We start from the raw sequence: 26,302 nt of genomic DNA, 5'->3' as shown, positions 1-26,302 counted from the left end.
GTGTTTTGAGCTTAAAAGTATATTGAATTTATTTAAAATCACCTATAAAGTTTTATTTAAGAAACTAAACATCATTTAACCGTGTTATTATACAAGACCATTGAGTTAAAGGTTGAGTTACTAGGTAAATAAAATAGCGAATCAGACAAAACCTATGTATTTGGTTGAGCCACACTCAGTGGTGAACTCCCTTTTCACCTTTGTGATGTTCGTGCCAAAATGCCATCGCTTTCTCTTTAGCACCATTGATACCACCACCTACAACATCTGTTACTAACTTTACGCCGACGCTTAAGGTCCTTTTAAATTTAGTCTGTTGTTGGACCGAGTGTTGCGATGTTGTGGTATGGGTTTCCGTTTTCTTATGAGTTGTCGTTCCGTGCGATTCAGAGACCGATGAGGTTTTCTTTCCTTCTTCGCCGGAACTGGAAGTCTTGTCCGTGCCATGGCCGCTGCTGCCTCTTACTACATTGATGGCAATAAGAACGCAGAGTAGCTGGAACAGAGATTAATTAGTATTAGTTACACTTAAAACTTACAATATAAACACGTGAATCACTAAACAAAATTCTAAAAATAATATTTTAATTAGGAAATATAAATTATACACTATTTGAATCTGTACTTGAGAATCTCTTTGTACTTAAGTCTGGGATGTTTACTATTCAAATTCAACATAATATAGGGAAAACGTGGAGTTTTATAATTGGTCGATTAGAAATATTTGGTGGGGACTTGCTTGTCCACATACGTTTCAGGGTTTTTATGATTTACGCAAAGTAAAAAATGAATATATGAACACTAGAAACATATTTGTACACCTATAGGTCACTTTTTAACGAAACGGTATCTACATGAAAGATGTTAATAGTGTAGGCGAATGGCAAATATCTTGATGTTGTCCCTACTTATAATCCTATTAACTACCGGAAGTTCCTGGCAAGAAGTTACTACAAGTAAATATCGGATTCAAAATGTCCTTGCTTATTTATTAACTTATTTGCATGTTTATATTTCTTATAAATATGCAATACTGTCTAAGCTTTCATGACACTTGTTTCCTTATAATTCTTTAAAAAAACATAGATTATCCTCCATTTTCCTATGAAGAGACATGGGTGTACATGAAATCGGCCTATCATTCAGCTTGGCTTCTATAAAAAGTTATATTTTCGGCTTCTCTTAAACTTAAATTTGTCGGTCCAATTCAGCCTCGAGATTGAGTGTGGATTGTATAAGGTAAAGCAAGGGATTACCCTTAAGAGTACAAGAATGATCTTTACTAATAAATTATAACTGGAGGTGCTATTACGCGAGCCCCATTCACCATCAGTCGCGATTCCGCCTGAACTAAGACGTTCTGTAAGTGCAAGTTCCGACTGATCTAATTTCTTAATTCTTCAACTTATCCACCAACACTCAAGTTATGTTACTGCTATCTATTGTAATTGAATCCATTTGGTTTTATATCAATCACAATGTTTTAGATCTATTGGCAACATCTTTTAACAACTGTCTTACGTTATATGTTGTATACAACTTTACTGATACGTTTAACATAATTGGAGCACAATTTTACCGTATCATTTACTGAGTATATATTTTCTAGAATTTGCTGCATTGTATGAAACCCTTTTATTCATCTAGTCACAATCGGGCTAGAAGTTAAAAACTAATTCTTATATATTTACAATATTACCACTTTGATACCGATTAGTCATTCTTATTTATATTTAATACAACTTTCTTAATACACGTTAAAATCAAATACTTCTTGAAGTTATAGTTTCATAAGTTCTTAACGCAACTTCCCCTCTGAGGTACTTTAGGTTGAACCCTTAGACAATGCTAGAGGTAGTTCGCATTTGCCTAATGGAACAGGTTTTGTTGGGGTGATGAATGTGACACAGCCTGTGAGAGGCACTGCTGTGAACTGTACTTGCCGCTGAATAAACCTTGGTTAATGGAGTATGTAATTATAAACCTCGGATTGAGTGTCAAGACAACACTAATGCAAGTCTTGCATTAAATTTAATATGACATGTATTAATTAATCTATTAATTACTTGGATAAGGGATCTGCATATGTCAATGATATCGGTTTGCGATTAGAGTGGCCTTTTTATTTTCATTGTGGATGTAGCCTCCGGATTGCCAAATAATATTAAAAAGGTTTAAATACCTGCTATTAAGCAATCCATTTAATTGCAGTTGCAACTAGTTTCGACTCCTATGTGGAGTCATCATCAGGCGGTACAAGGACTTCTTCTTTCTTCATATGAAGAGCGTCATATTTAACAAGTAAAAATAAATAAACATTTACACACGACACAAAACACGTTACGGACACGAAACATTTACTGATCAGTTACGACAACAGACGACGCTGGCCGGCCGCACACCTGATACAGCACGGCACGGCAAGGCGAGGCGAGACGTCTTTGCCTCGCCTTGCCGTGCCCGATGGAGATTTGAGATGCATACGACACGGCACGGCAAGGCAACTTGAGCACCCACATGGTCGATCCCATGGTTTCAGTAAAGTGAGATACTGTGTGTTATGAGGTTGTTTGTACATTTTGTGACACTTTGTACTACACATTTTGTGAGAATGGATGAAGAAAGCGAAGAAGAGGCTGCTGCCATCGCTGCTATATGGTACCATTGACTGTTGTGTTTATATAGTCAATGATGGTACCTAATGAATGTAATGGATGATCTCCCTAACAGAGAATCTTGGGTGCATCCCATCAACCAAAAAAGGAACTCGAAACCATTCATTGCAGAACTAAGAGCAGATCCGGAAAAAATCATAATTACTAATCGTTGGAAGTGCACACTGATTTTGACAGGGGCTGTCACTACGCTGAACGTTGTGTCGATCCTCGCGCATGCGCACATCGTTTTGCCTCAAGCCTTTTGCCCGAAAGACGAAAATTGAAAAGGCAGAACAAAGCGCCGTACGGCGCTGTTTTGCCTTGCCTTGCCGTGCCCGATGATGTGTGCGACACCCCCATTTGAAACAATATAAATCTAGTCGCATAAGGCGCCTTAAGGCAAAACGTCGCGCCGTGCCGTGCCGTGCCGCATCAGGTGTGCGCCCGGCCTAACCCGACGGAGTTTAAGTCCAGACTGCGGGTGGTCATTGCAGTGGTGTACGTCCGTTATCTTATCATCTCAGGTTAGGTCCTAGTCCTGTCTAACACACTTCCACTCTCCAGTATCCTTATGGCAGTGTCATATATAAAATTTGAAGAAAACGTTTGTTGGTCGTTTAGCACATTTTCGTGGTCGGATGTTACTGCCTTATAAATCTCAAACTCTTCTAAGGTGTTTAATTTAAATCTGTCTTTAGAGAAATGTAAAATATTCATGTTGTTACTAATGCTGGTATAATTATGGCCTTGAGAAATTAAATGTTCTGCAAAAGATGATGTCTGGTGTACTGTTGACGCTTGTTGATAACATTAAGAACCATGCTGTCAAAGACAACTACAAATTGTCATCATTTGACATTGTCAATTTGTACACCAATGTACCCGTCCAAGAAACGATCACTTTATTGCACCAAAACCTAATTAAAAACTCAAATCTATCTACAGAGTCAATAAATGAGTTAGTTTCACTCACTAGATTGGTACTAAATCAGAATTACTTCCGTTTCAACAACGACTATTATTCCCAGAAAGAAGGACTGGCAATGGGTTCCCCCCTCTCCAGTATTTTGGCAGAAATTTTTCTCAACAACCTGGAAAATAAACACTTGTTTTCTGATGCCAACCGTTACAGAGAAAAAATTCTGTTTTATTTCCGATATGTAGATGATACTATTGTTTTGTTCAACGGCAACAGTAGACAGTTGTCGTTACTCAACTCCTACTTATGCAATATTCACAACAACATAAAATTTACATTGGAGGAAGAAAGCCATAATCGTCTAAATTTTTTTACCTCACCATAATAAAACATCAAAATAAGTTGGAGTTCAAAATATTCAGGAAACCAACATGCACTGACCAGACCATTAACTATGAATCCCATCATCCTTACTCACAAAAACTAGCTGCCTACAACAGTTTTGTCCACCGTTTGCTCACAATTCCAATGAATGAACAGGATTATAATGAAGAATTAAATACAATAAAATACATAGCTGTAGCAAATGGTTATCCAAGCATTATTATTGATAAACTCATCTTCAAACATAAAAATAAAACAGGAACTAAAAAACAGAAAAACTACATCTCTGCAAAATATGGCACCTTCATGAGTAACAAATTTAAAAATCTTATGACAAAAAACAATATTACAGTTTCCTTCAGAACAGAGGACAAACTTGGCGCATTGTTAAAAGAGCGCAGTCCTTCATTGACGCAACCCTTAGACAGATCCGGCGTATACAAGATCAATTGTACCGATTGTACTAAATTTTACATCGGCCAGACGGCACGCTCCTTTACTAAACGTTTCAAGGAACATCTCCCAAAAGCGTCAACAGTACACCAGACATCATCTTTTGCAGAACATTTAATTTCTCAAGGCCATAATTATACCAGCATTAGTAACAACATGAATATTTTACATTTCTCTAAAGACAGATTTAAATTAAACACCTTAGAAGAGTTTGAGATTTATAAGGCAGTAACATCCGACCACGAAAATGTGCTAAACGACCAACAAACGTTTTCGTCAAATTTTATATATGACACTGCCATAAGGATACTGGAGAGTGGAAGTGTGTTAGACAGGACTAGGACCTAACCTGAGATGATAAGATAACGGACGTACACCACTGCAATGACCACCCGCAGTCTGGACTTAAACTCCGTCGGGTTAGCGTCGTCTGTTGTCGTAACTGATCAGTAAATGTTTCGTGTCCGTAACGTGTTTTGTGTCGTGTGTAAATGTTTATTTATTTTTACTTGTTAAATATGACGCTCTTCATATGAAGAAAGAAGAAGTCCTTGTACCGCCTGATGATGACTCCACATAGGAGTCGAAACTAGTTGCAACTGCAATTAAATGGATTGCTTAATAGCAGGTATTTAAACCTTTTTAATAGCCTTTTTATTAGTCGCAACCTCTTTCGTAAGTCTCTTTCTTCATATGTATGAATTTTACAGTAAGATTTACACAAAAAGAACAAAATTTTTATATTTATGTGACAATCCATAGACTAATGTGGGGGGTTTTATGCATGTTAAGAATTAGTACCTTATATTATTTATATATTAGATAAAATCGATGTAACCCTTTGAAACTGACAAGTATGACTAAGTTTTTCTACAGTAACGTCTACTTTATTTTGTGAATTATAACTCTGTCTGTAACTAAGATCTCGTGGTTAATTTTTACTTTATTTAATTTTACATAGAACATAACATCTTGGTTGGTTACGAACTTCTTCACTAATGAGAAAATACTTATTCATGTAGCAGCTTATAAGATAAACCAGTTTATTTTATGTATTTGATAATAAGCCTGGAATATTTATGACATTTGGTGGTCCAACAGTGAACTATGCTTTAAAATCTTTAAGCACCTCGAATACTAAGCTGATTTAGGTATTTTCAACTCACTTGTGCCACAGAACCAATCAGGAAGGCTATTTAAATCAACGCCTACTCAGCTTATCTTTAAGTACCTAGACTGGAGTTAGCGTATCTTTAAGTGTTTGCTGAATAAAAAAAAATACTAAAATTTTACCTAAATACACTCGAAGAATACCAGCCAATATACCTTACAATCTTTTTACAAAAATACTGTATTGTATAGTTGAGTCGTATGTATATGTCGTTGGCTCAGTCGCCAACTCGACATATTATGTAACCAAGGCAGCGACATAGTGGGTTTGCGTTCTACCATAGATATTGAAGGAGTAGTGTCTACTCCTTTAATCTATGGTTTTACTACGGCCCCTTAAAAATCATCAGGGCAATTCATTCATCAGGGGGTACCTCTAGCTTACCCTTAGCTGTTCAAAATGAATTCCGAGCACAGAGCATTGACAACCATGTACACGAATCAATACATACATTATTATAAAGAAGCCAACATCATCTTTTTGTCATTGGGAAATATAATTTTATAACGTGATACCTTAGAATTGTTCATAATACATAGGGTTAAACTAAATGCATACATATCCTAAACTATAATAGACTCTAGTATTATTCTACCTATGAATATATCGGGCACTAATTCCTTCAGTCCTCTTAGCCGGTTAGTCCTTTCCTAATAGGCACTCAACACACAAAATCGCCATTTAATTAAGGGTACTTTGGCTTGCAGCCCTTTGTAACATAAGACCCTCTCCAATCTACCGCTTGGAGGGATTTTGTCCCTTCTCTCTAAATAATATATACATGTATATTCAATGCAAATAGGGAGAAGTACGATGATTTAATACGTACAAGGAAAACAATGGTTTCATTATGTAGAACACGCTGATGATTTCAATGGGGTTTATTTAGTGGAATTTTTATATTTTACCTGTATGTTTGTATTTTTAAGTGTTATCAGTTTGTCATCATGTGTCAAATATTACAAATTGCAAAAGTTTGTTAACATATAGATAAAATGTTCTGAAATAGTATAACATACTATTATAGTAATGTATTATATTACCATTGAATATTGGATACAGAAATTTGTTGTAATAATATTTAATGATATTACTTTCTAAATCCAGGACAAATAATCAGATAAATTCACATTTTATAATTTTTTTATACATTGATATTATCCTTGAAAATTGTAAAATGTTTTATCATATTATTTTGGAGTTAAGCTCCTGAACAATGAATTTTCTAAATATCCACCACATGTGTTACAAATATTTTTGAAATTCTATGTTGTGTTGTTTTTGAAAATCGACTCGTTATTATTTATTCTATTTTACTTTTCATTATTTACACACATTTACATTTGCGATTTTTTTCACATAGGCCCACGAGTTTCATTTTATATTCTTGACAAGTAAAACAATCATGTTCAGAATTCAACACCGTTGTGAATAAATTTGTCATTTGCAAAGAAACATAACGTTTGCAAGAAAGACAAAGAAAGGTATCCTAAAGAGAGATTCTGCGATTTTTTACATTATAAGTGTTTCTTAAAAAAAAAAAAAAAAAGCATCCGGCCCTGAAGTTCTATCCCTTAATTGTTCAATGTATTATCTAAAACATGCATTCGACACAATAAGAGCTACAGACAAAAATTATTTCTATTACAATGTATTGCAACACCTTACTTACAACTGCAAAATCAGAGGATTTCAACATTCTAGCAACCTTTTTCTCGCACAATATACGAAACCGTAACAACGAATGATGATAAATATGAAAAGAATTACGTAAACTTCGAACAGATATTGTTCAGGGACATTATGAAATTACACCACTTAGCCAACATGTGTTCTGTTAGCTGGGAACAATTATCGTGAACAATCTACATAGTAGAAGAATGTACAGTTCCAATATCACACTCATCTACCAGTAAAACTATTTAGTTTAGGTTTTATTTTTTCATTTGTAATTCGTCCACTATTAAAGTGATGTTTTTCTATTATAACATAGTATTCTAGACATATTACACAAGTCTGCAAATGAACAGAGCTTATCACAAAAAATCCATTGCCTATCTAACTAGAAGACAAACAAATTGAGTCGAATAAAAAACCGATGTTATCGTATTTGCCAAATAATTATACAATGACCTCAATGAAAATGAATACTGGTGGTTTGAATTTGTTGACCATTTTAACGTTTTTAGTAAGGGGTTTTCTAAACCTTGACCTTATTTCTAAGTAAAGTACACCGTTGTCATAAGGCATCATAAATAGATAGCTGAACAACAAGTGGCACCAATTAAAAAGCGGAATAGATTTTGCTTAGGATCTACCCGGCAAACCTAAGACTTCAATGCATTCATTATTGCGCTGATTAAGACGAAGTATACATGCCATAAGGTCTATTTTGGAGCTTAAATTATTTTCTAATCTGATTACCAAACCATTTAAAATTGTTTAGGAAAAAAACAGCTTTCATATAAACTATCGTGACTCGAATGTTTTTTGAAAATATAAGGACTAAAATCCGAGAAGGAATCTTATCAAGCAATTTAAAAATAAATAACTTTCAACCATTAAAACGGAAAAACAAATAGATCATATAAAACTATGAAACTAATTAATTTCTGAATATTAAATATTTATTCTTTAAGAATAAACTAAAAATCAAACTTTGATTTAATAAGCTTATTTGGCTGTACCTACTACATTTTAGAACAACAATTTAAAGTAAATTAATACATCTTGAAGATAAACATATTCGTTGTACACAGGAAGGGTTGGATTAAATTAAAATAAATTACAGAAAATACTTTACTGATTACATTACCAACTGATATAAGTTTATATTAAAGCTAAGAATGGAACTGTAAAAGGTTTAATAATCATCAAAACAGCTGCTTATATTAACAAAGGACAAGTTTTGAGACGCAACGTGATACCATAACTTTTCTTTAGGTAATTAATTAATTTGCCTTTTGTTACGAAACCCTTGTGTTGCTTTTCATTACGGAACTGTACTTATTATTAGTTTAACAAGTCGTGTTTCGAGAATCATGCATAGACTTTCTATTAAAAGTTGTTTTCTAAGGTTAAGATTTTTCATCCATCACTAACTCTGATGAATAGACAGTTGTTTAAGTTTATTTCTATAAACTCTGTGGGCAATATTCGACAAGTCCAGTCATCTGTTTCCAGACATGCACTTTGTCCAGCAGTTTTGCGATGGTGCAGCCTCAATTGATTGGCCAGTTTTTAAATATTGAAAAGTGGGATGGACGCTATGATATTTGTATCGCGTTCCGCTTATGTCTTCACCATGGCAACTACCGTGTACTCGTGGTTAAATTACTTACGCTTTTCTTGCACGTAGTTTATCTTAACAGTGTGTTTAATAGGCATTTACAATCCACGTTCATGCTATATTCAACGTCCGTCTGATTTAGTGTTTTCCACCCAGTTTAGGCCTTATTCTCAAATTAAATAGGCCTACATCAAGAAACCAGTTACATTTCATGTCTGAAATTTCAAGTTATTCAAAGAAACATCAAGCTCAAATTCTAAGGTCTAAACAAATTTTATCATACATTTCAATTTGTGAATTTAAAGACTTTTAATTTTATAGCAAGTCATAACGAAAAACGCCAAGTGACAATTATTTGTATTTAAATTTTTAACTCAAATATCACACGAATAAAGTGATAAAACCTCAAGAGGGAGTTATTTTAATTTAAATACTAGATTAGCTTTTTTATTCTCTAAACCTTAAAATATTATCTACATCAATTTTTCACATCTTCTCTAAATATGACCAGCATCACCTCACCGCCCTATAGAAGGCCCCCAGCAGTGAGGCCCTAGTTCCCCTACGCTATCTTTCTCCGCGGTTCTTCAGTTAAAATAACGCCAACGCTCAGTAGAATAATTGCAAAATCAGGTGCTCTCAAAGTTTAATTATTTTGCTATATTTTTATTCGTGTCACAAGTGTATTTTAAAAGTTTGTTTTCTTTACACAACTTTCAGCTTGTAATATCTTTGTAAGGGCCTAATTCCGGCATTTAGTCAAGCGTTGTACAGTTAACATAAATACCTTGCGTCACTATTCAAAGCTGAAGATGGTCCCTGCTCCTATACATTGGAAGTACGCAAAGTACCAAACCTGATTCATAACTGCACTAGAGATATTACAATTACTTATTTACAGTTACCATCACTATTTTAGTTATACCATAACACTATTAAAATATCAACAGTTAACAAGCCAAAAGTAAAACTATCATAAATACATTTACGTGAAAATATAAACTAATCTTTCACTCAACAACGAATAAATGCTTCTCAAACTTTAAAAACATGCTAAAAATACAAGTAAAATATATAAACCTGATATTTATTAAGTAAGTATTAGTAACAAAATATACAATAGATGGCCACGCCTGCAAGTTTTGAACGAAGAATTTGTGACAAGCACGAAGAAGCAGGTAGCCAAGCAGTGTAAATGAAGGAGTTATAAAACGAATTGCAAACTTATTTTTAAACAAGAGTTTAGAATCTTGAGTCAATATGTCAAAGTAGTTCAAATTCTTACACAACATTTATTAATTAATACAACGCAGCAGTTTAACTTAACAAATGCTAAGTTTGGAGACGCAATATGACAGAAGTTCACTTGAGGTAATTAATTATAGTTCGTTAATTATTATTAAGATATAGTTCGTACCTATTTATTTATTTCATTAAAAGTATTGGATTAAAATATATCATATTGACTTATTTTTTATTGAACGATACATTTCTTAGGATTAACGATCTTTGACTATGAACCCCATTTTTAATTCAGCTTTTAATTCCCTAAAGCTCATTGCCCTTTAGTGGTGGGCAGATAATTTGACCCTTGTCCTTGCCCGTTTCGTGTGCCGTATGCTTGCACGATACAATCAAAGCAGAAGGCGAACCGTTACAACACGAATGAAGTACATTGATCACAAAATATATTAGTGGAAAAGAACGCAGACCCAGAAAATGGCTGCTTTGCTTCACAAACCCTCAAGGCTAAGCCTGCTCGCTGAGCCATCTTATATGTGTCTCCCGTTGTTATACAACCAACTGTTTTTAAAACAATGTAATACGCATATTAACTCATACACTGATATTTATTTGTCAGGGAAAGGTCAGACTCTGTAAGGTGGCAGGTGGTAGTGATGTCAAACTTTTGCGTCCCAAACCCCTAAACAATAACAGAAGATTTCCCCCAGGATTGGTTTAGAAGTGAATCAAGCTGAACTTTCAAACTTTCTTACACATCGGTCTGAGCTCAATAAAAGGTTACCGATCTTATTTCATGTAGACTAAACTGAGGCAAATGTAGTTTTATGTTTGAATAGATTTCCCTCCGGTGATAAGTGTTAAATAAAATTTTGCATTAAACTACATGGTAATGGTGACAGAATGTCGCAAATTTGAGGTTCCCAACTTCAACAGTTAGAGAATAACAAATAAATTAAGATTTTTCAAAAATTATTGTAGTTGTTATGAAAAAGGTTATTTTACTCTGTTAAAAATGCACTTACTGTCAGTTTCAATGTCATTTTCAGAATCCTCACAAAATTTTAAATAAATATAACACATAATCGTTGGGGTACGTAAAAATATTCTATTTAAAATTCTTCGTTAAACAAATTATTTTTATATCGACGAAAATGTAAATAACATTTAGCAGTTTATTTCTCGGTTGTTGAGTTCCGGAGAGGTTATCAAATATGACTAAAAACTTCCTTATTTAAAGGGCTTTACAATGGTGTATAACAACATTTACCTACTGTCAAATCCATGGTGAATTTTACGCACTATTGTGAAAAATCACGGTCAAGCCAAAACAGATATTGTAAAAAATAATAAAATTTTACTTACTATTTTATGAGCTGACCACTGATGATGAGGGTATGTATAATTTATGATTGACCAGACTACACTTCCATCAAACTAAAGAGTTTTTTTGAAGACTTTGGAAAATTTGTAATTAAAAAACACAACACATTAGTAAAAAACATAATACAAACTACAATTTAAATATGAAATGATAGTTAACCCATTAAACAAATCAATGACACACTTTGTCCGAAGCACAAATCACAGTTTGGGTGTAAAGTGCCCACCGTTTTCCCGCAAGCAGGCCCTAGCTCTTTTGCGGATTGCGCCAACTGTGACCTCATACGTCAATTTTTCCCTTACTTTCCCAGCAGCCTCAAAGATTCTCTCCCGTAACTCAACTTCAGAGTTTACAACAGTTGAGTAAACTAGACTTTTCATGTAACCCCAAACAAAAAAATCTAACGGGCTCAAGTCTGGAGATCGAGGAGGCCATGTCACACTTCCTCCACGTCCAATCCATGTCGGGTAGTTTTGGGATAGCCACAACCGAACGCTTTCAGTAAAATGTGGTGGAGCACCATCCTGCTGAAATATGATTTCAGCTCTTTGTTGAGGATCAATTTTATCCAACAACTGAGGTAGAGAGTGCTGAAGAAAATCTAGATATAAATCACCGTTCAGATTTCCTTCGAAGATATGAGGACCAATTAACCGATCTCCAATCACACCTGCCCACACGTTGATCCCAAACATTTTTTGAAAAGAAGCTTCTCTGGAGGCTTTTGGATTTTCATTATTCCAAAGATGCATATTGTGAATATTTATCACACCGTCTCTGGTAAAACGGGATTCGTCAGTCCATAGTATTTTTTTAAGGAAGTGATATTCAACAACATCACGTTGAAGAAGCCAGCGGCAGAACTCCTTTCTGGATTCGAAGTCACGAGGCTCCAATCCTTGGACCTTTGTAAAATGATACGGATGGAAGTTATTGTCCTTCAACACTTTATGTACTTTCCACCGGGACATACTAGTTTCAAGGGCAAGCTGCCTAACACTAGTAGTAGGATTATCCATAACTCTCTGAATTACACCCTCTTCAGCTGCAACATCATGCACAGGTCCTACTTCTTTCTTCTTCTTCTCAACCGATCCTGTTTCCAGCAAACGTTGATGCACTCTAGTAAACACCTGAGTACTGGGGGTGGTGCGATCAGGATACCGATTCTGGTACTCTCTCTGAGCAGCCGACGCATTACCGTTACACAAACCATAAATAAAATGCATTTCAACATACTCCCGAATCGAAAAAGACATAGTTGACCGATCACTGTCCACATGTGACTGATAGATCGTTTTAAAATATGACTACTGGTTCGCTTTGTTTTCTTATCGCTTGGATAAAGTATTGTTATCAGTAAAATACCTGAATCTATTGACTAAATCCATTCAACAAAATAGAAATTCCGGGAGATAATTTAAATCTTATATGAAAATTATACGATAACCGTAACTTTATCACAAACACATTTTACTACTATGTTTCATTTCTTAGCTGGGTAGTTATAAACAAAGCGTTGCATGCGAGAAAGAAATACAAATTATTTGTTGCCTGCACTTAAATGTATTATTCTTCACAATAGATTTTCTTTGCCCTACCATGTTTTTTCACAATAATGATCGAATTACATTAGGAAATTTGAAATTCGGTAAAAACTATTATACACCATTGTAAAGCCCTTTAAATAAGGAAGTTTTTTGTCATATTTGATAACCTCTCCGGAACTCAACAACCGAGAAATAAACTGCTAAATGTTATTTACATTTTCGTCGATATAAAAATAATTTGTTTAACGAAGAATTTTAAATAGAATATTTTTACGTACCCCAACGATTATGTGTTATATTTATTAATCCGTGCATTTAGGAAATCACATTTTGAAGACATTTTGTAAAAGCACAATATATGGAAACAGCTAATGTCTAGAAGATGTTTGCGTATATTGATGCTAACATTTTCTAACAATAAAACTTACCTGATAAATTATAACTTACAAGCTTTGTTACAAAAGAATATAGGCTTATGTAGTAATAATTAAAATACAATACGACTTATGTGAGCTCTTTTACAAATGGCCGCCTTCAAAGAGTTTTCCACAAAGGGAAATTAATTAGCTATATGAAACTCTTACTGCTACCTGAATCGTGAAATATTCTTGCTTTGTTAACCTGAGTTTTCGGATCTATGATTTCCTAAGGTAAGTAAAAATATTTTACGTTATGCTTAAAAGTATAGTTTATTGAACAATCAATTTTAAAATAGTATATGTATGTTTTATATTGTGATGAAATACTTAAATATCCAAGGATTATGAACACCAAACATTATACTCCATTTATGGTAAACACATGATGCATCGAAGGTGTTGAACCATGCTATGAAAGCACATTAGTACCACAAACGTTGTGTTATACGGAAGACTGACTCCAAATGGGAAACAGCTGTTGCGGAGAAAATGCTTGCCTCGTGCTGTGAAAGCCAAACTTGCGGATTTCAATTATTACATTTTACAATTTATAAATGTAATATAATAGATTGGAAAATTTAATAATTAATTTAACAGTTATGTACACTTGAGTACAGTAATTATGGAAGGTTTTATCTTCAATAATTTAGGTATTATGATGAAGATAAAATATTTGAAAGGAATATTAGATTAATTGTAATGTAATAAGAAATTAACCAAGAATTAAAACTTTATTCAATGTTTATGGTTTTATGATAAAACAAAACACATATGGTCTTGCAATTTTTATTGAACTGTATTTCATAATCATCTTATTTATAGAATAATGTATATTAATGCTATTAAATACATTATATCATATAAAGACAAATTGTAAAATCGTTCCTAAATGTGGTGTTTTTTGGTGGATTTTTTGGAAAAATTAAATAAGAGTGTTCGTTATTAAGATGTTTTTTTGGGGATTTGTCGAGGATCAAACCCGTCCTCCCACACTGAAGTTTGAGACGCTGACCTCTTGACTAGCAAAACACATACATCATTGATTAATTTTAACCTGCAATTGTTGAAGAAAAAAACAAACAACGGCAAAGAACACTATTACACCATGAAATGATCACCCGAATAACTAAATACATGATAAAATAATTTTGGTTCTCTTACATATTTTTTATATCATAACGACACAATGATAGCTCAACAAATCTTAAAAGACACTTTTTATTCAATTTCAAGGCTATCCTATGGGAAATATCGTGTTATTGTTCAGGGCTTTAGGGAGGCAAAAGTTAGTAATTACTACCGCACCACCTGACAAACCCGAACCCTTGACACAAAATAAAGAATACTCTATCTTTGAAATGAGTTTCAGTTTTTGGATTTAAAAAATTAAAAATGTCTCATATAATTGCATACCCAGATGAAATCATACCGTGCAAATACATACAGAGGCTTCTTTGATTTATTTACATATTGGATGCTTGTCTTTTTAATTTGTACGAGTACAATCTATTGTTTTTTGTTTGTCTATTATATGCAACCCGTTCTGTGAGCTGTCCGTTTTTTTTCTATGTTTAACATTAAGAAATTGTTCCATATATGCCTTGGCAAGATTTCTGACTTATTACCGACCTCGAACTTTTGCATAGGTTAGTCCTCTGGCTTTCGGAATTATCGCTGGAGGGTAATGGCAGTTATTCCATTTAATTGATTTATTTTAAACAGTATGAAAGCTAGCATGTTAAAACTTTTGTAGTGTATTTTATCCTACAATGTCTCACTACGTATCACATACGTTTATCGGATTTTTTTTTTTTTAAACTAAACACAAGGGTTATATATTTCATAATTTTTTGTAACATAAAAAATACTGCCAATGGGGAATTTATGATAGTAAGGCTTAGCCTTAAAGAACGAGAAAATTGTTTAGTTATTGTGGAAAAACACATAAATTTTATCTTACCAATATTTGAATTGGTCAATACGGTTAATTTTAAATACTTCAAATATTGGATACAAGAGTAGGCTGCGTGCTGGCAACGATTTGTTAGATTATCTACTGCCAGACTAAGAGCGGAGTGTTCGAACACGAATGTTATAAAACAGACATGATTGTAGGTTACTGGCTTGCCGCTGAGTTGGACGGAGTTAAGGAAAAATTTACAACGTAAAACCAACAAATCACTGATAGAAATTAGTTATGACTCTATTGGCTTCACGAATTGACGTTCGTTTATAAATTTACAACAATTTTACGTAACAGGTTTATTTTTATATCTGGACAATATACTGATGAAAATTTAACAAAACAATTTTTAATGAATTTTTACTAATTTAGGGGGTGGGTCGTTAAAAGAAATATTTATCATGTTTAGCAAAACATGATCTACTTAAAATCGGGTACAAGGGAAAGTGGTACACTTAATCATCACTGAGGATCCTAAGACTAAAAAAAAGAGTTTTATTTTAACTCAGGCTGGACTAATTCAATCATCTTTAATGTGCTTAGGCTCTAAAATATGTACCAAAACAAAATATTCAAAATCCAACTATATTTTTAATTTGAGATATCTCGGAGACAAGATTGTGCCCTTTTGATTAAATTTGGGAAACCAACTAAATCTTTTCTTACAAATCTTTTACTTTTATAGTTTGTAAAATGATTCAGTTATTAATTTTTACAGGTTTAAGAATGAATGTTTTCAATGTTGTAATCATCAGTTTTGATGTTATGTGATATAATACCACGTGTTCTTGACCCAATAGGTTTCATCCTTTGTATAAATACTCTTAGTTATGTAGGAAGTTGTATTAAATTAGTGAGTTTTTTTAACTTCCATGTTTAATTCCTCAGATTGCTATAAATAACTTATAATGCTCACAAATATATATTTTAATTTGTATGACTACTAAAATATATAATTCAATTTTTAATTCTTCCATCAGACCTTTTAGATTGGCTGACATAGTTCCAATGATAAAACTTAAAGGTTTTTAATTATTTAAACAGTAAAGGGTGGATTGACTTGAATATAGAAAGGGATACAGATGCATTTCAAGGAGCGGAATGATTGCAATCAAACACACCCGGAAATCCTTTTGGAAAATTTCCTAAACCGCAAATCGGGTTTTGTTGATTAATACACTACTTGCTTGTTGTGGGGTTGATTTTTTATTATTTTTTTAGTTTGACGCGGTTATTTAAACCAAGTTTGTGAATTCTACTAATCACTTATGTAATATGTAATGCTACATATTTTTTGTATAGCTTTAATATTAATTTAATGATTGGTCTGTACTGTGAAAATACAAATCCTAAACTACTATAGAAATCCATTGGTATTAGGGCTAACAATAAATAAATAACTAACAAATAAAACTGAAAACACTCACACATGAGTGCTGATGTCGCTATAATAAAGTATATTTCTATCATTTTCATTCCTAATTGTAATGCCAAGTTCTAAGAAGTAACAATTGTCTTAAGTAATCTTCTATCCCACCACTTCAGACATGAATATTTAAATTTCATTTTGCCGCAAAGTTTCACGAGGTATATGTCACTCTTTATTTTTCTTGTGTGACCGGGTTGGATACGTTGGCATTGTTAATACCTTTTCATAACTGGAATTCTTTTTGTAATCAATCGCTAGAAATCGTATATATTTAAGAATGCTGTGTTTTCAAATGGACGTTTTGCTACTATGCATTTCAAAACAATGTTAATATATATTTCTTAAATTTCTTTACTTGACATTAAAACCTTGCTGCTATTTTATCACCTACTATTTTGTACCATACCTATAACTTACTCTTTGGCTGTGGAATTGACCTTGGGGACCTACAGATTTAAAATATACACGTGACTATTAAAATAGGACGTAAAACAATTATACAGTAGTTTTACATAAAAACACAATCCTTTCGTTTCCAGCTTCGCTTTTATTTGAGGTTTGAATTAGAAATCAATCAAGGGCTGAAATTAATTAATATTTTCGTAAGAATCGCTTACAGACTGTTAGACAAAAAATAATGAATTTACAAATATTTTTCCATTGTTTTTATACTTTATCCACCCAAAGACAATACTCAAATTTTTCTAGGGGTATGTATTACACTAGTATATTTTACTTTATAAATAAAAGAGATTTAGTAAACAAACTACTACTATATTATCTAATATATTATCCTCTTTTGATTAGAAAGGAAATGAAGATGTTGTCCTGAAACATCCCAGCACAGAGTGGCTTCACTAATTAAGTTATCTTGAAGAGCTTTCAGTCTGGACGTGACTGTTCTTTCTCATAGAATATTTGTATTTAAGACTCGATTTAAACTCTCCTCGGTTAACATATAAAAAATAACAATAATGAATAATAGATTGACGAGACTAAAACAATAATCAAATGTAAAATTGTAAAAAAACCATATCTCAATTAAGAACGGTTAAACACTTTCGGTAATGCTATTAAGTAACGTCATGGAGTTTTCATAAGAATACACACAATCTTCTTCAAAATTGTTTTGCATATGACAATTTTTTTAATGGGTCGATATCTATCAATTATCTGCTTTCGACTAAAATGATAAATTAAAATCCCAACCCCCTTTACTAATTGTACATACTTAATTTGGATATTCAGGTAATCGTGCGTATTCAAACATCTGTGTTGTTGTCATTGACGTTCTTAAACTTATTTAACGGAAAACAGAATATTAGGTCATAAATATTTTACCAGTGAGACTCAATATGTAGGTTATATGTTTATCTATACATTTCAACGGCAGAGTCAATCTACAAATGTTTAAAATAAACAAGGTTCAGAGGTAAAATTTAGCATTTAAACCTATATTAATTCAGAAAATACTTTTTACTCGTATTTAGAGTCATTGCATATACAGCTTTAAAGTTTTATAGAGTAGGTAAGAAATCAGCTTGACACATATCTACAAACTAGTTAAGGTCACAAACCAATAATATTTTGCACTAAAAATATTACAACACATTTTTACCTGAATAATTACTAATTTGTTTTAAGTTTATTTATTAACGATATATTCATTCATACTTCTAGCACAATTAATGCTGTTTGCTGAATCAAAAGTAAACTGGAATTCTGCTATCTGATGAATTTTTTGTTTTTTGAATAAAATGAATTTTATTTAAACATAGCTCTAGACATCAATTGTGAGACTTTTGCAGCTTAATGGAAGTTATTATTTGTAAAATTTTTTTTTTATAAAAAAAGAAGAGTAAATAGTTGCAAACTAGAACTGTTCCATGATAATACCCGTTTAATATGTATTGGGAATCGCCTAGCTCTGTTATTAAATGTGTTCGATGTACAAGTTTACACTTAAAATAAAAAAAGGAAAGGAAAAATGGTTTAGAAAATGTACGCGTTATTATGGTGACATTGACAATCGTGTCACAATCAGCTTTTCCACTTTGTGGGGCTCGTTTGTTATGGAGCCGCTGGCACAAACGTGTTTTTATGAAAACAACCTTGAAGTCAGCGGTATTGTTTGATTCGGTGGCTTTGGTCCTTTGGAACCATTTTAAATGTTTATAGTGAGATACTTAAGTGTAACTATGGATATGTGAACACTGCTTTCCACAGCAAGAGTTATTTTACCAAGATCAACAAAGTTAATAGGATAGATAAGTACACCTCGATTGTTAGAAATAGGTTACGGAAGCAAGATCGCTGAACGCTAAAAAACGTATCTTCAATTAATGTATACAAGAGGTTGACCTTCTAGGAAACGAAAGGTAAAAGGTATCTAAGTTCCTGTGGACAGGAAAACACCGTGGTGAAACTCAACCAATATTTTTTTGTCACAAGTTTTCCTCGCTGATTACATCTATAGCCTGTATGACAAAACCTGTCTCCTGAACCTCCGTCTAACTGGATCTGGTCCGGGCCTTAAACCATTGGAGAGGGTCAGGACTCGGGCGACAGGTTCCATCAAACAGACTATAGCACAGAATAATCCATATGAGATATACGATAGGAAGTGAGGTTCTGTTTTTATTCTGTGGTTCTACGAGCACGTGCGCCGTGGACGAAGTAAGCGCGGGTATTTCGGCCACAGGACTCCAGTTTTACGCTCCGGAAGTGAGGCTGATCGGTTTTTTGCCGCGGTTCCTGCGACACCTCAGCAGATAAATCGCCCATGGTTGTCGCCCTCATTGGGCTCATCTGCTGGGCTTATCAATGACGTTGTTTATGTTAGTCAATGAGACTGTTTAGTTTATGTTACTTCATGAGATGGTGTTTGTCAATTAATGATTATCTAGAGGTCGCCCAGTGGTCGAAACTCGACCAAAGATATGTAGGTAGGCCTACAGTTGGATTTTCTTTTAGCTAGAAGCGGTTGAGGTATGTTGGAATATCTTTGAGGATGAACCTTTTTGGCTGTAGTGAGTGAGCGTGATCATGTGTTCATAATACATGTAACATTTTGAGGTTAAATCAAAACAAACCGACTGGTATACAGTATTGTCAATTAGGGGGCGTGTTGATTTAATTTACGAAAGAAAGCTCATTTAAGATGAAATAAATTAATTTATTATAAGTCATTGTCTGATTTATTAGAAAACATTCAGTATTTATTTAGGCTACTGCATTTTATAAACCAAACTCGGATCTTGTTACCTTGGCCTATCATATAACCTTTGACTATCAAATGGTATAACGTTTTCCTGTTTGATACCTGGTAAAACTTATCAGATTGCATAAGTGAATTATTAGCAATACAATTTAGCTATTAATTATAATTTAAATGGGTCAAAACTCAAAAAGTTAGTCTATAAAGGTTTATCTCGTCATCTCGAGAGTATATAATTCTGGCCCCTAACTTGAAACTCAAAAGGTGGGCCTGGGTCTTGAGATATTTACAAACGAAACGTAAATCATCATTATGTCCCAACAGTTTAACATGTGTATCCCAGTCACAACAACTACATTATTTTATTAATACAATGATCTACATTAATTTTGCTAGATGATTCAATATTTTAATATTTACTCATGATAAATTAATTATTTTCAAAGCAACCATCACTTTATTTGAAGACAATAACAATTTATTCATTAGTTGATTTGGAAATAGGAATCTAGTCTTTATTTCACAGGAAATATTCTCTAATAATGACCAAGTGATTATATTAAAGTAGAGTAAGTATATTTAACTATTGCCAATTAAAAGAATATTTTATGCCAGTTTGTTTGTTTTGATTTACCCTGAAATTTGACACGTATGAACACATGATCGCACTAAAAAGGTTCATCTTCAAAGATATTCCACTACAGCTTGCAACCTACTCCTCTTTATTAACGGATTTCATAAATATAAACTTATCCAAAATAGATAATAAAAAATTCCAATAAAGTTACAATAAGATATATTTCAGTTCTATAGCTTATATTACAACAATGTCATGAGCAATGACAGTTAGCTTATAGTTGGTCTAGGTTTTGGATGGGCTAGATAACAATTTGGAGAGCAATGATCTTATTCTAGGGGTTGGTTCGTGCCGGGTATGAAATTCTGATAGGCTAATTAACTTAATTTATAGGTACTAATGTAGGCTAACTAATATGAGATAATAATGAGAGTCAAAAATTAAGGATATAAGTTCTTAGTTTGAAAACAGTCACTTGAATTTAGTCAATTCTCAATGGTGTGATGGTGGTTGGAAATTGATGATGAGTTTTAAAATGTTTATTGAAGTTGATATTACCAATTTTTGTTGAATAGTTAATGTCTCTTTATATTCAATATTTATATATATTCTGAATGTTAATTTTACTTTTGAATATTTAAATCACTGGAGACTTGGCTCCCACATTCATCTCTATCTATATCTTCCACCACCAGCACATTTCTTCCTTTGTTTTTGCTTTTCTTCCAACAATGCTACTTCACACCTGGATACTGGACAGTACAAAAGAAATTTTTTCTACCTAGACACTATTTCATTTTAGAACATTATTTTTGAATACAGTTTTTCTTCTTCACTAATTTATATTTAATTAAATTTAAATACTCTTTTTGAAAATACAGCAATTAATAAATATTGAAAGTAATTTAGTTAAAATTCATATTTGAATACATTCATGTTTTATCTCATGCTTCCGCATCTAGCTAAAAAAATCCAATTGCACTGTACAGACTTCTCTATTTTCACCCCACCCTGTAAATAAAACATGTGATTGTAATTTCTTCCATTTGTTTTGATTTTCTGTTTATATTTCGTTGTCATTTCGTCACCAGCATGGCAACCCATAAAGCCCATGTTAATTTATTTAAATTTCAAATTAGTTTCTTGTTCTTATTTTTGAGCCTATTTTAATTGTTAAAGGTATTCTGCACTACTTCAGGAACATATCTTTCTAACGGTATGCGTAGATTTTCCCTACAATGCACACGAGCTGAGAAAAAAGGTTTTAAAGAAACATGCTTGCCTATTAATATATCGATAGATTTGTTGTATTTATGTTTAAATCGATTGCGATTTAGTTTATACAGTTTAAGCAATTGTACAATCTAATAGAATTTTACCATCTCTTTCGTTTTCCTATAAACTATTATTTATTCAACATTGCAGCAACTTTGGCTATTAAACCAACCAAAGTTTTCTCTTAAGATGAGCCTGAAGGAATATAAACATTAACGATGGATGAATTACTGGAAAACGACCTCGCGGTTTTAAAATTTTCTTTTAAGTTGTAGCTTTTTACATTTACTGCATGCTTTGGCATAAAAATCCATTATGAATATGCTGTACAAAAATACTTAGCTATCTAGTATATGATTTTTCCTGGCGCTCTAAGAGTGGGAATGATCAGATTTCATTGTTGGTACACATAACTGCTGAGCGCAAGTCAGCTGATATGTTCAATTTATTTTATATTTGAACACGTACTCTGCAAATGTTCTAAACCAAATATTCTAAAGGTCGGTTGATTTCCTCTCATCCTGTTTGGAGGCTGTTAGGCGATTGGCTGCAGAGGAACAATGCTCATTTAACATTGTTAAAGTTGTATCAATCTTTATTGCATGCTATCTCTAATTATTATTCAGTCATTGCATTATTATTATTATTATTAACTCAGACTCAAAACACAAGCATTTTCTGTTATAAGCTGTCAAGCAATTATCTATGTAAATTAGTGTATTGCCGTTAGTTAATAAATAAAATAACATAAATAAACCATCTCTACGTGTAGCGTGGGCCATTTAATAGTGAATATGGTGAAAATATACTACTAGCTTTCAAAATCGTTTGCAAACATATATAATACATATTAAAAACATAAATAACATTAAAAAAGAAAATCTCATATTGCATTATATACATTTACATAATGTGTATCAAGGTATCCATGTATAAATATTACTAACATAAATAACATTAAACAAATCAAAAGCTCATATTTCATAATATACACTTACGGTAGATAATGTGTGTATCATGGAACTAAATAAGGTTAAGAAAAACAATAACCGAAGGAGATGTGTTTTTACCAAATTACCCATCTCAAGATTTAATTATTATATATATTTTTAGCAGGGACATTATAAACACAATAGTTACTAAACAATAATCCAAACGACCATTTAAATATAATTATTTTATAACGTCAGGACTTTGCTCACCAAGGCTATAATCTACTTAAATATGATTCAACAATCCTATTAGCCAGGTGGTGATTCCCAAGCGTTGATATCGTTACGATGGTCACTTAGATAACGATTTGCATTTCACGGTGTCCTAATCTGTTAACTAGTAGCAGTAACAATTTCAATATAAATTAGTTTTTGAGTAAATTTGAAATACATTGCCACCATGAGTTTAAAAACTCCCATACATATATCCTTACCTGAACTGCAGGTTCACAAGTAACATAAAAGTAATTTAGGATTGTAGCACAGAATAATATTTTTTTATTATTATTATTTATGAAACAGAATCCTAAACTGTTAAATTGTTGAACTCTAACAAAACATTAATTTTACCCCATATATTTTTATTTATACCAAAGATGTGTCTACACTTTAGCAAAACACCTGAACTTGGTTTCATCGAATTTATAAATATAAGTCTGTGTGCACTTAATAGGTTATTGTGGCCTTATGCTGAGTTTAAGAAGAAATTCTCTAGTTTTTAGCTGATATGCGTTTTTTATGTGGGTCCCTTTTAAGAAATGTTGACTGCTTACATTATAGGGGCGATGAAAAAACCAGCTGTAACTCAAAAAGTTGATCTACTCGAATAAGTGTACATATTTATTTGTTAACCTGATATTGTCCACTTAAAACTTTTAAAACGGGGTACAAACCTTGTGTATAGATTAAACCTGTAATACAAACGATTACTCTTAAGCAATTATTACAGGTTCTCATGGCGAATTGAAAACATGAAAGCAGAATTATATGACAGTGTAGTAATATAATGTAATGGCGTCTCTTTCCTCGTGGGAAGTTTGTGTGGGACTATGAGCTCTTGTATTGTAGAATAAACTTGTCCACGAGTCATCAACCAGAGAAACGATAGGGTCAGCTTAAGTTAATCAGATTTAAATTCGTTTAATTTAAATTAGTTTCCAAACTTTATAATTGGTATCAAAATTACTCTGGGGTGTAGGTGTTGGCAAATTTGAAAGACAAATAATTACCGAAAAAAAGATAACCAGAATATTAACATCATAACCTACTATATTATATGATTTTTAATATAACTAATTTAAGCATAAATGTGAGATATTTAAAGCCATACAATTGAGTACATATTTTTCAAGCCCTTTTTCGTTTCCATCCGCATATATTCCTCAAGGTGATAAGCTTCCTAATCTAACCAAAAACCGCACAACAACATTTATGATCCTTATTTTTTGTGGGTGCTCTTTAAAAATATTATGAGAAAATGAGGCAAATTGTTTTGTGTACAAAACCAAGTAGACTTCTTACATAATAGTTATGTAAAATGTACTACTCTATGCAAAATGTAAGATAATATACTTAAAATTAAATACTCGTATATTTAAATATATAAAATATATACAAAAAAATCAAGATTACAAAATCCATCCATGAGAGATATTCTAAGTTAAGGTGTATTCTCAAATTAACTGCATATTGCCAAACATTGTATAAAACAATTGTTAACAAGCGATAATGTACTTTAAGCCAAATAAGCTTCGCAATAAAATAGCCACTTTATCCGTTCAAAAATACAGGTTTATTCATCAATATTCAGTTTTTATTGATTTTAAAATGCCAAGTACTAGAAGATCATTGAATGTAAACCTAATCATACATTATTCTTTGAATCGAATCTCATAACCTTATTTTTTACAATAGTACTCTTTCATATAATAGACCTTTTGAAAGCGCAACCAAACGAAAATACCTTCTAAAAACCAAATGAAGAAGAATAATTAATAAACTTGCTCGTTACTTATATGAGAAACAGAGGTAAACAGTAAAAGCGCATCATCATGTTACGTTATTAAAACATTCGTGCTGCGGACACTTTGTTTTGCTGAAAGCGTAATTTAATTACGATAATTAAAACATGCCAGAGGGGTATTAGTCCGCATAACATTTCTTTAATAACACGTGTTACGTATAGCGATATGTTGGAGAAAATTTTAATTTTATTTTTATCCTAATCAACGTTTTGCTTCAAGAGGAAGTTGTTACAATAATATGTAAATGAAGTAAATATATAAAAATAATAAAACGTATGATTTGAAAACAATCAAATCGAAAATAGTTTAACTTCTACTCATTAAACCACTATTCCACCCGTATGCTACATATATTTATTTGTCAGTGTTTAAGACTACATATATTGATAAGATTATTAAATCTACAAAGAGTGTTTAATATGAAAATATATGAAACAAAAAATGTTAACATTCGTAAGCTATTGTGATACAAAAGCTCTGTGTTCGTGGTGTGAAAAATAATAAAAATATCTGAACGGTAAAGTTTATTTAGATCTTTTATAAACTTTCTATATTTAGCATAAATTACTTGAAAGCAAGTTACTTATTATAGATGGTGGACGATATTTATTTATCATAATCCTCTTATGAACTATCAACTACTTAGAAACAAGAATCAAACCATCGAAATTAAAAAGAATGGCTGTATTAAGAAGAGAAAGGTAAAAGAAAAGTGAGGCGATTTTCTGTCTGCACCAAACCTCCATATCCATTGTGGCGATGGTGGGTAAAATGTGTAAAGATTATGGCTTTCATGTTGGTAAACCTTACCATTAGACACTTTTATAGCAATAAGATATTGAATGTATTGACATAGGTTTTAATCTTGTACTTTAAAACTTAGAAGTAAAAAGAAAGAATAAATTGTGGATTTTACATGTTTATAAAACACATTTGTGTACTTCTTTCAATACTGTTTAAATTTTTACCCATTAAATGTTGATGTTTAAGAACAGTTTATTTATAGTATTCAAAACAAACTCTATTGGCAAAAAAAAGTATCATTTATCGTGTGTTCAACTACTTGGACGAATAAACATTAACACGCAATGTAATGTCTACCATTTTTATTTAATAAGTGTACCATATGTTCTGCACTACCTGACGATAAACTTTAATAAACATTGTGCTTTATAAATTATTTCCCTAATCCAAGAATATATACATAATACCTTAAAATATGAATCAATGCATTTTACACCACCTGGAATGAATTGGTACGATTAGGAGGGAAATTACAAATGACTTTAATTAAGGTAACGAACTCGAATAACCCTAGAAATTTGACCAGTAAATAATTAGTTTGTGAGTTATTTTG

At 32.4% G+C, this 26,302-nt stretch overlaps 1 protein-coding gene across 1 annotated transcript; it reads right to left on the bottom strand.

Annotated features, from left to right (window-relative positions):
* Positions 1–141: 141 nt before the first annotated feature.
* On the bottom strand, positions 142–7,388 carry LOC128987904 (uncharacterized). Its single transcript, XM_054408991.1, has 2 exons — positions 7,257–7,388; positions 142–496 (listed from the first exon to the last, which is right to left on the bottom strand). The coding sequence occupies exons 1-2, from the start codon at positions 7,281–7,283 to the stop codon at positions 176–178; spliced, it is 348 nt and encodes a 115-aa protein (XP_054264966.1). The 5' UTR covers positions 7,284–7,388; the 3' UTR covers positions 142–175.
* Between the last annotated feature and the right edge of the window lie 18,914 nt (positions 7,389–26,302).

The sequence above is a fragment of the Macrosteles quadrilineatus genome, unplaced genomic scaffold (genome assembly GCF_028750875.1).
Source record: "Macrosteles quadrilineatus isolate MER2022 unplaced genomic scaffold, UCM_ALF_1.0 Scaffold_2__2_contigs__length_208266976, whole genome shotgun sequence".
NCBI classification, from domain to species: Eukaryota; Metazoa; Arthropoda; class Insecta; order Hemiptera; family Cicadellidae; genus Macrosteles; species Macrosteles quadrilineatus.
Note: the sequence above shows the minus strand (reverse complement) of the source record. Positions and strands in the feature narration are given on the sequence as shown.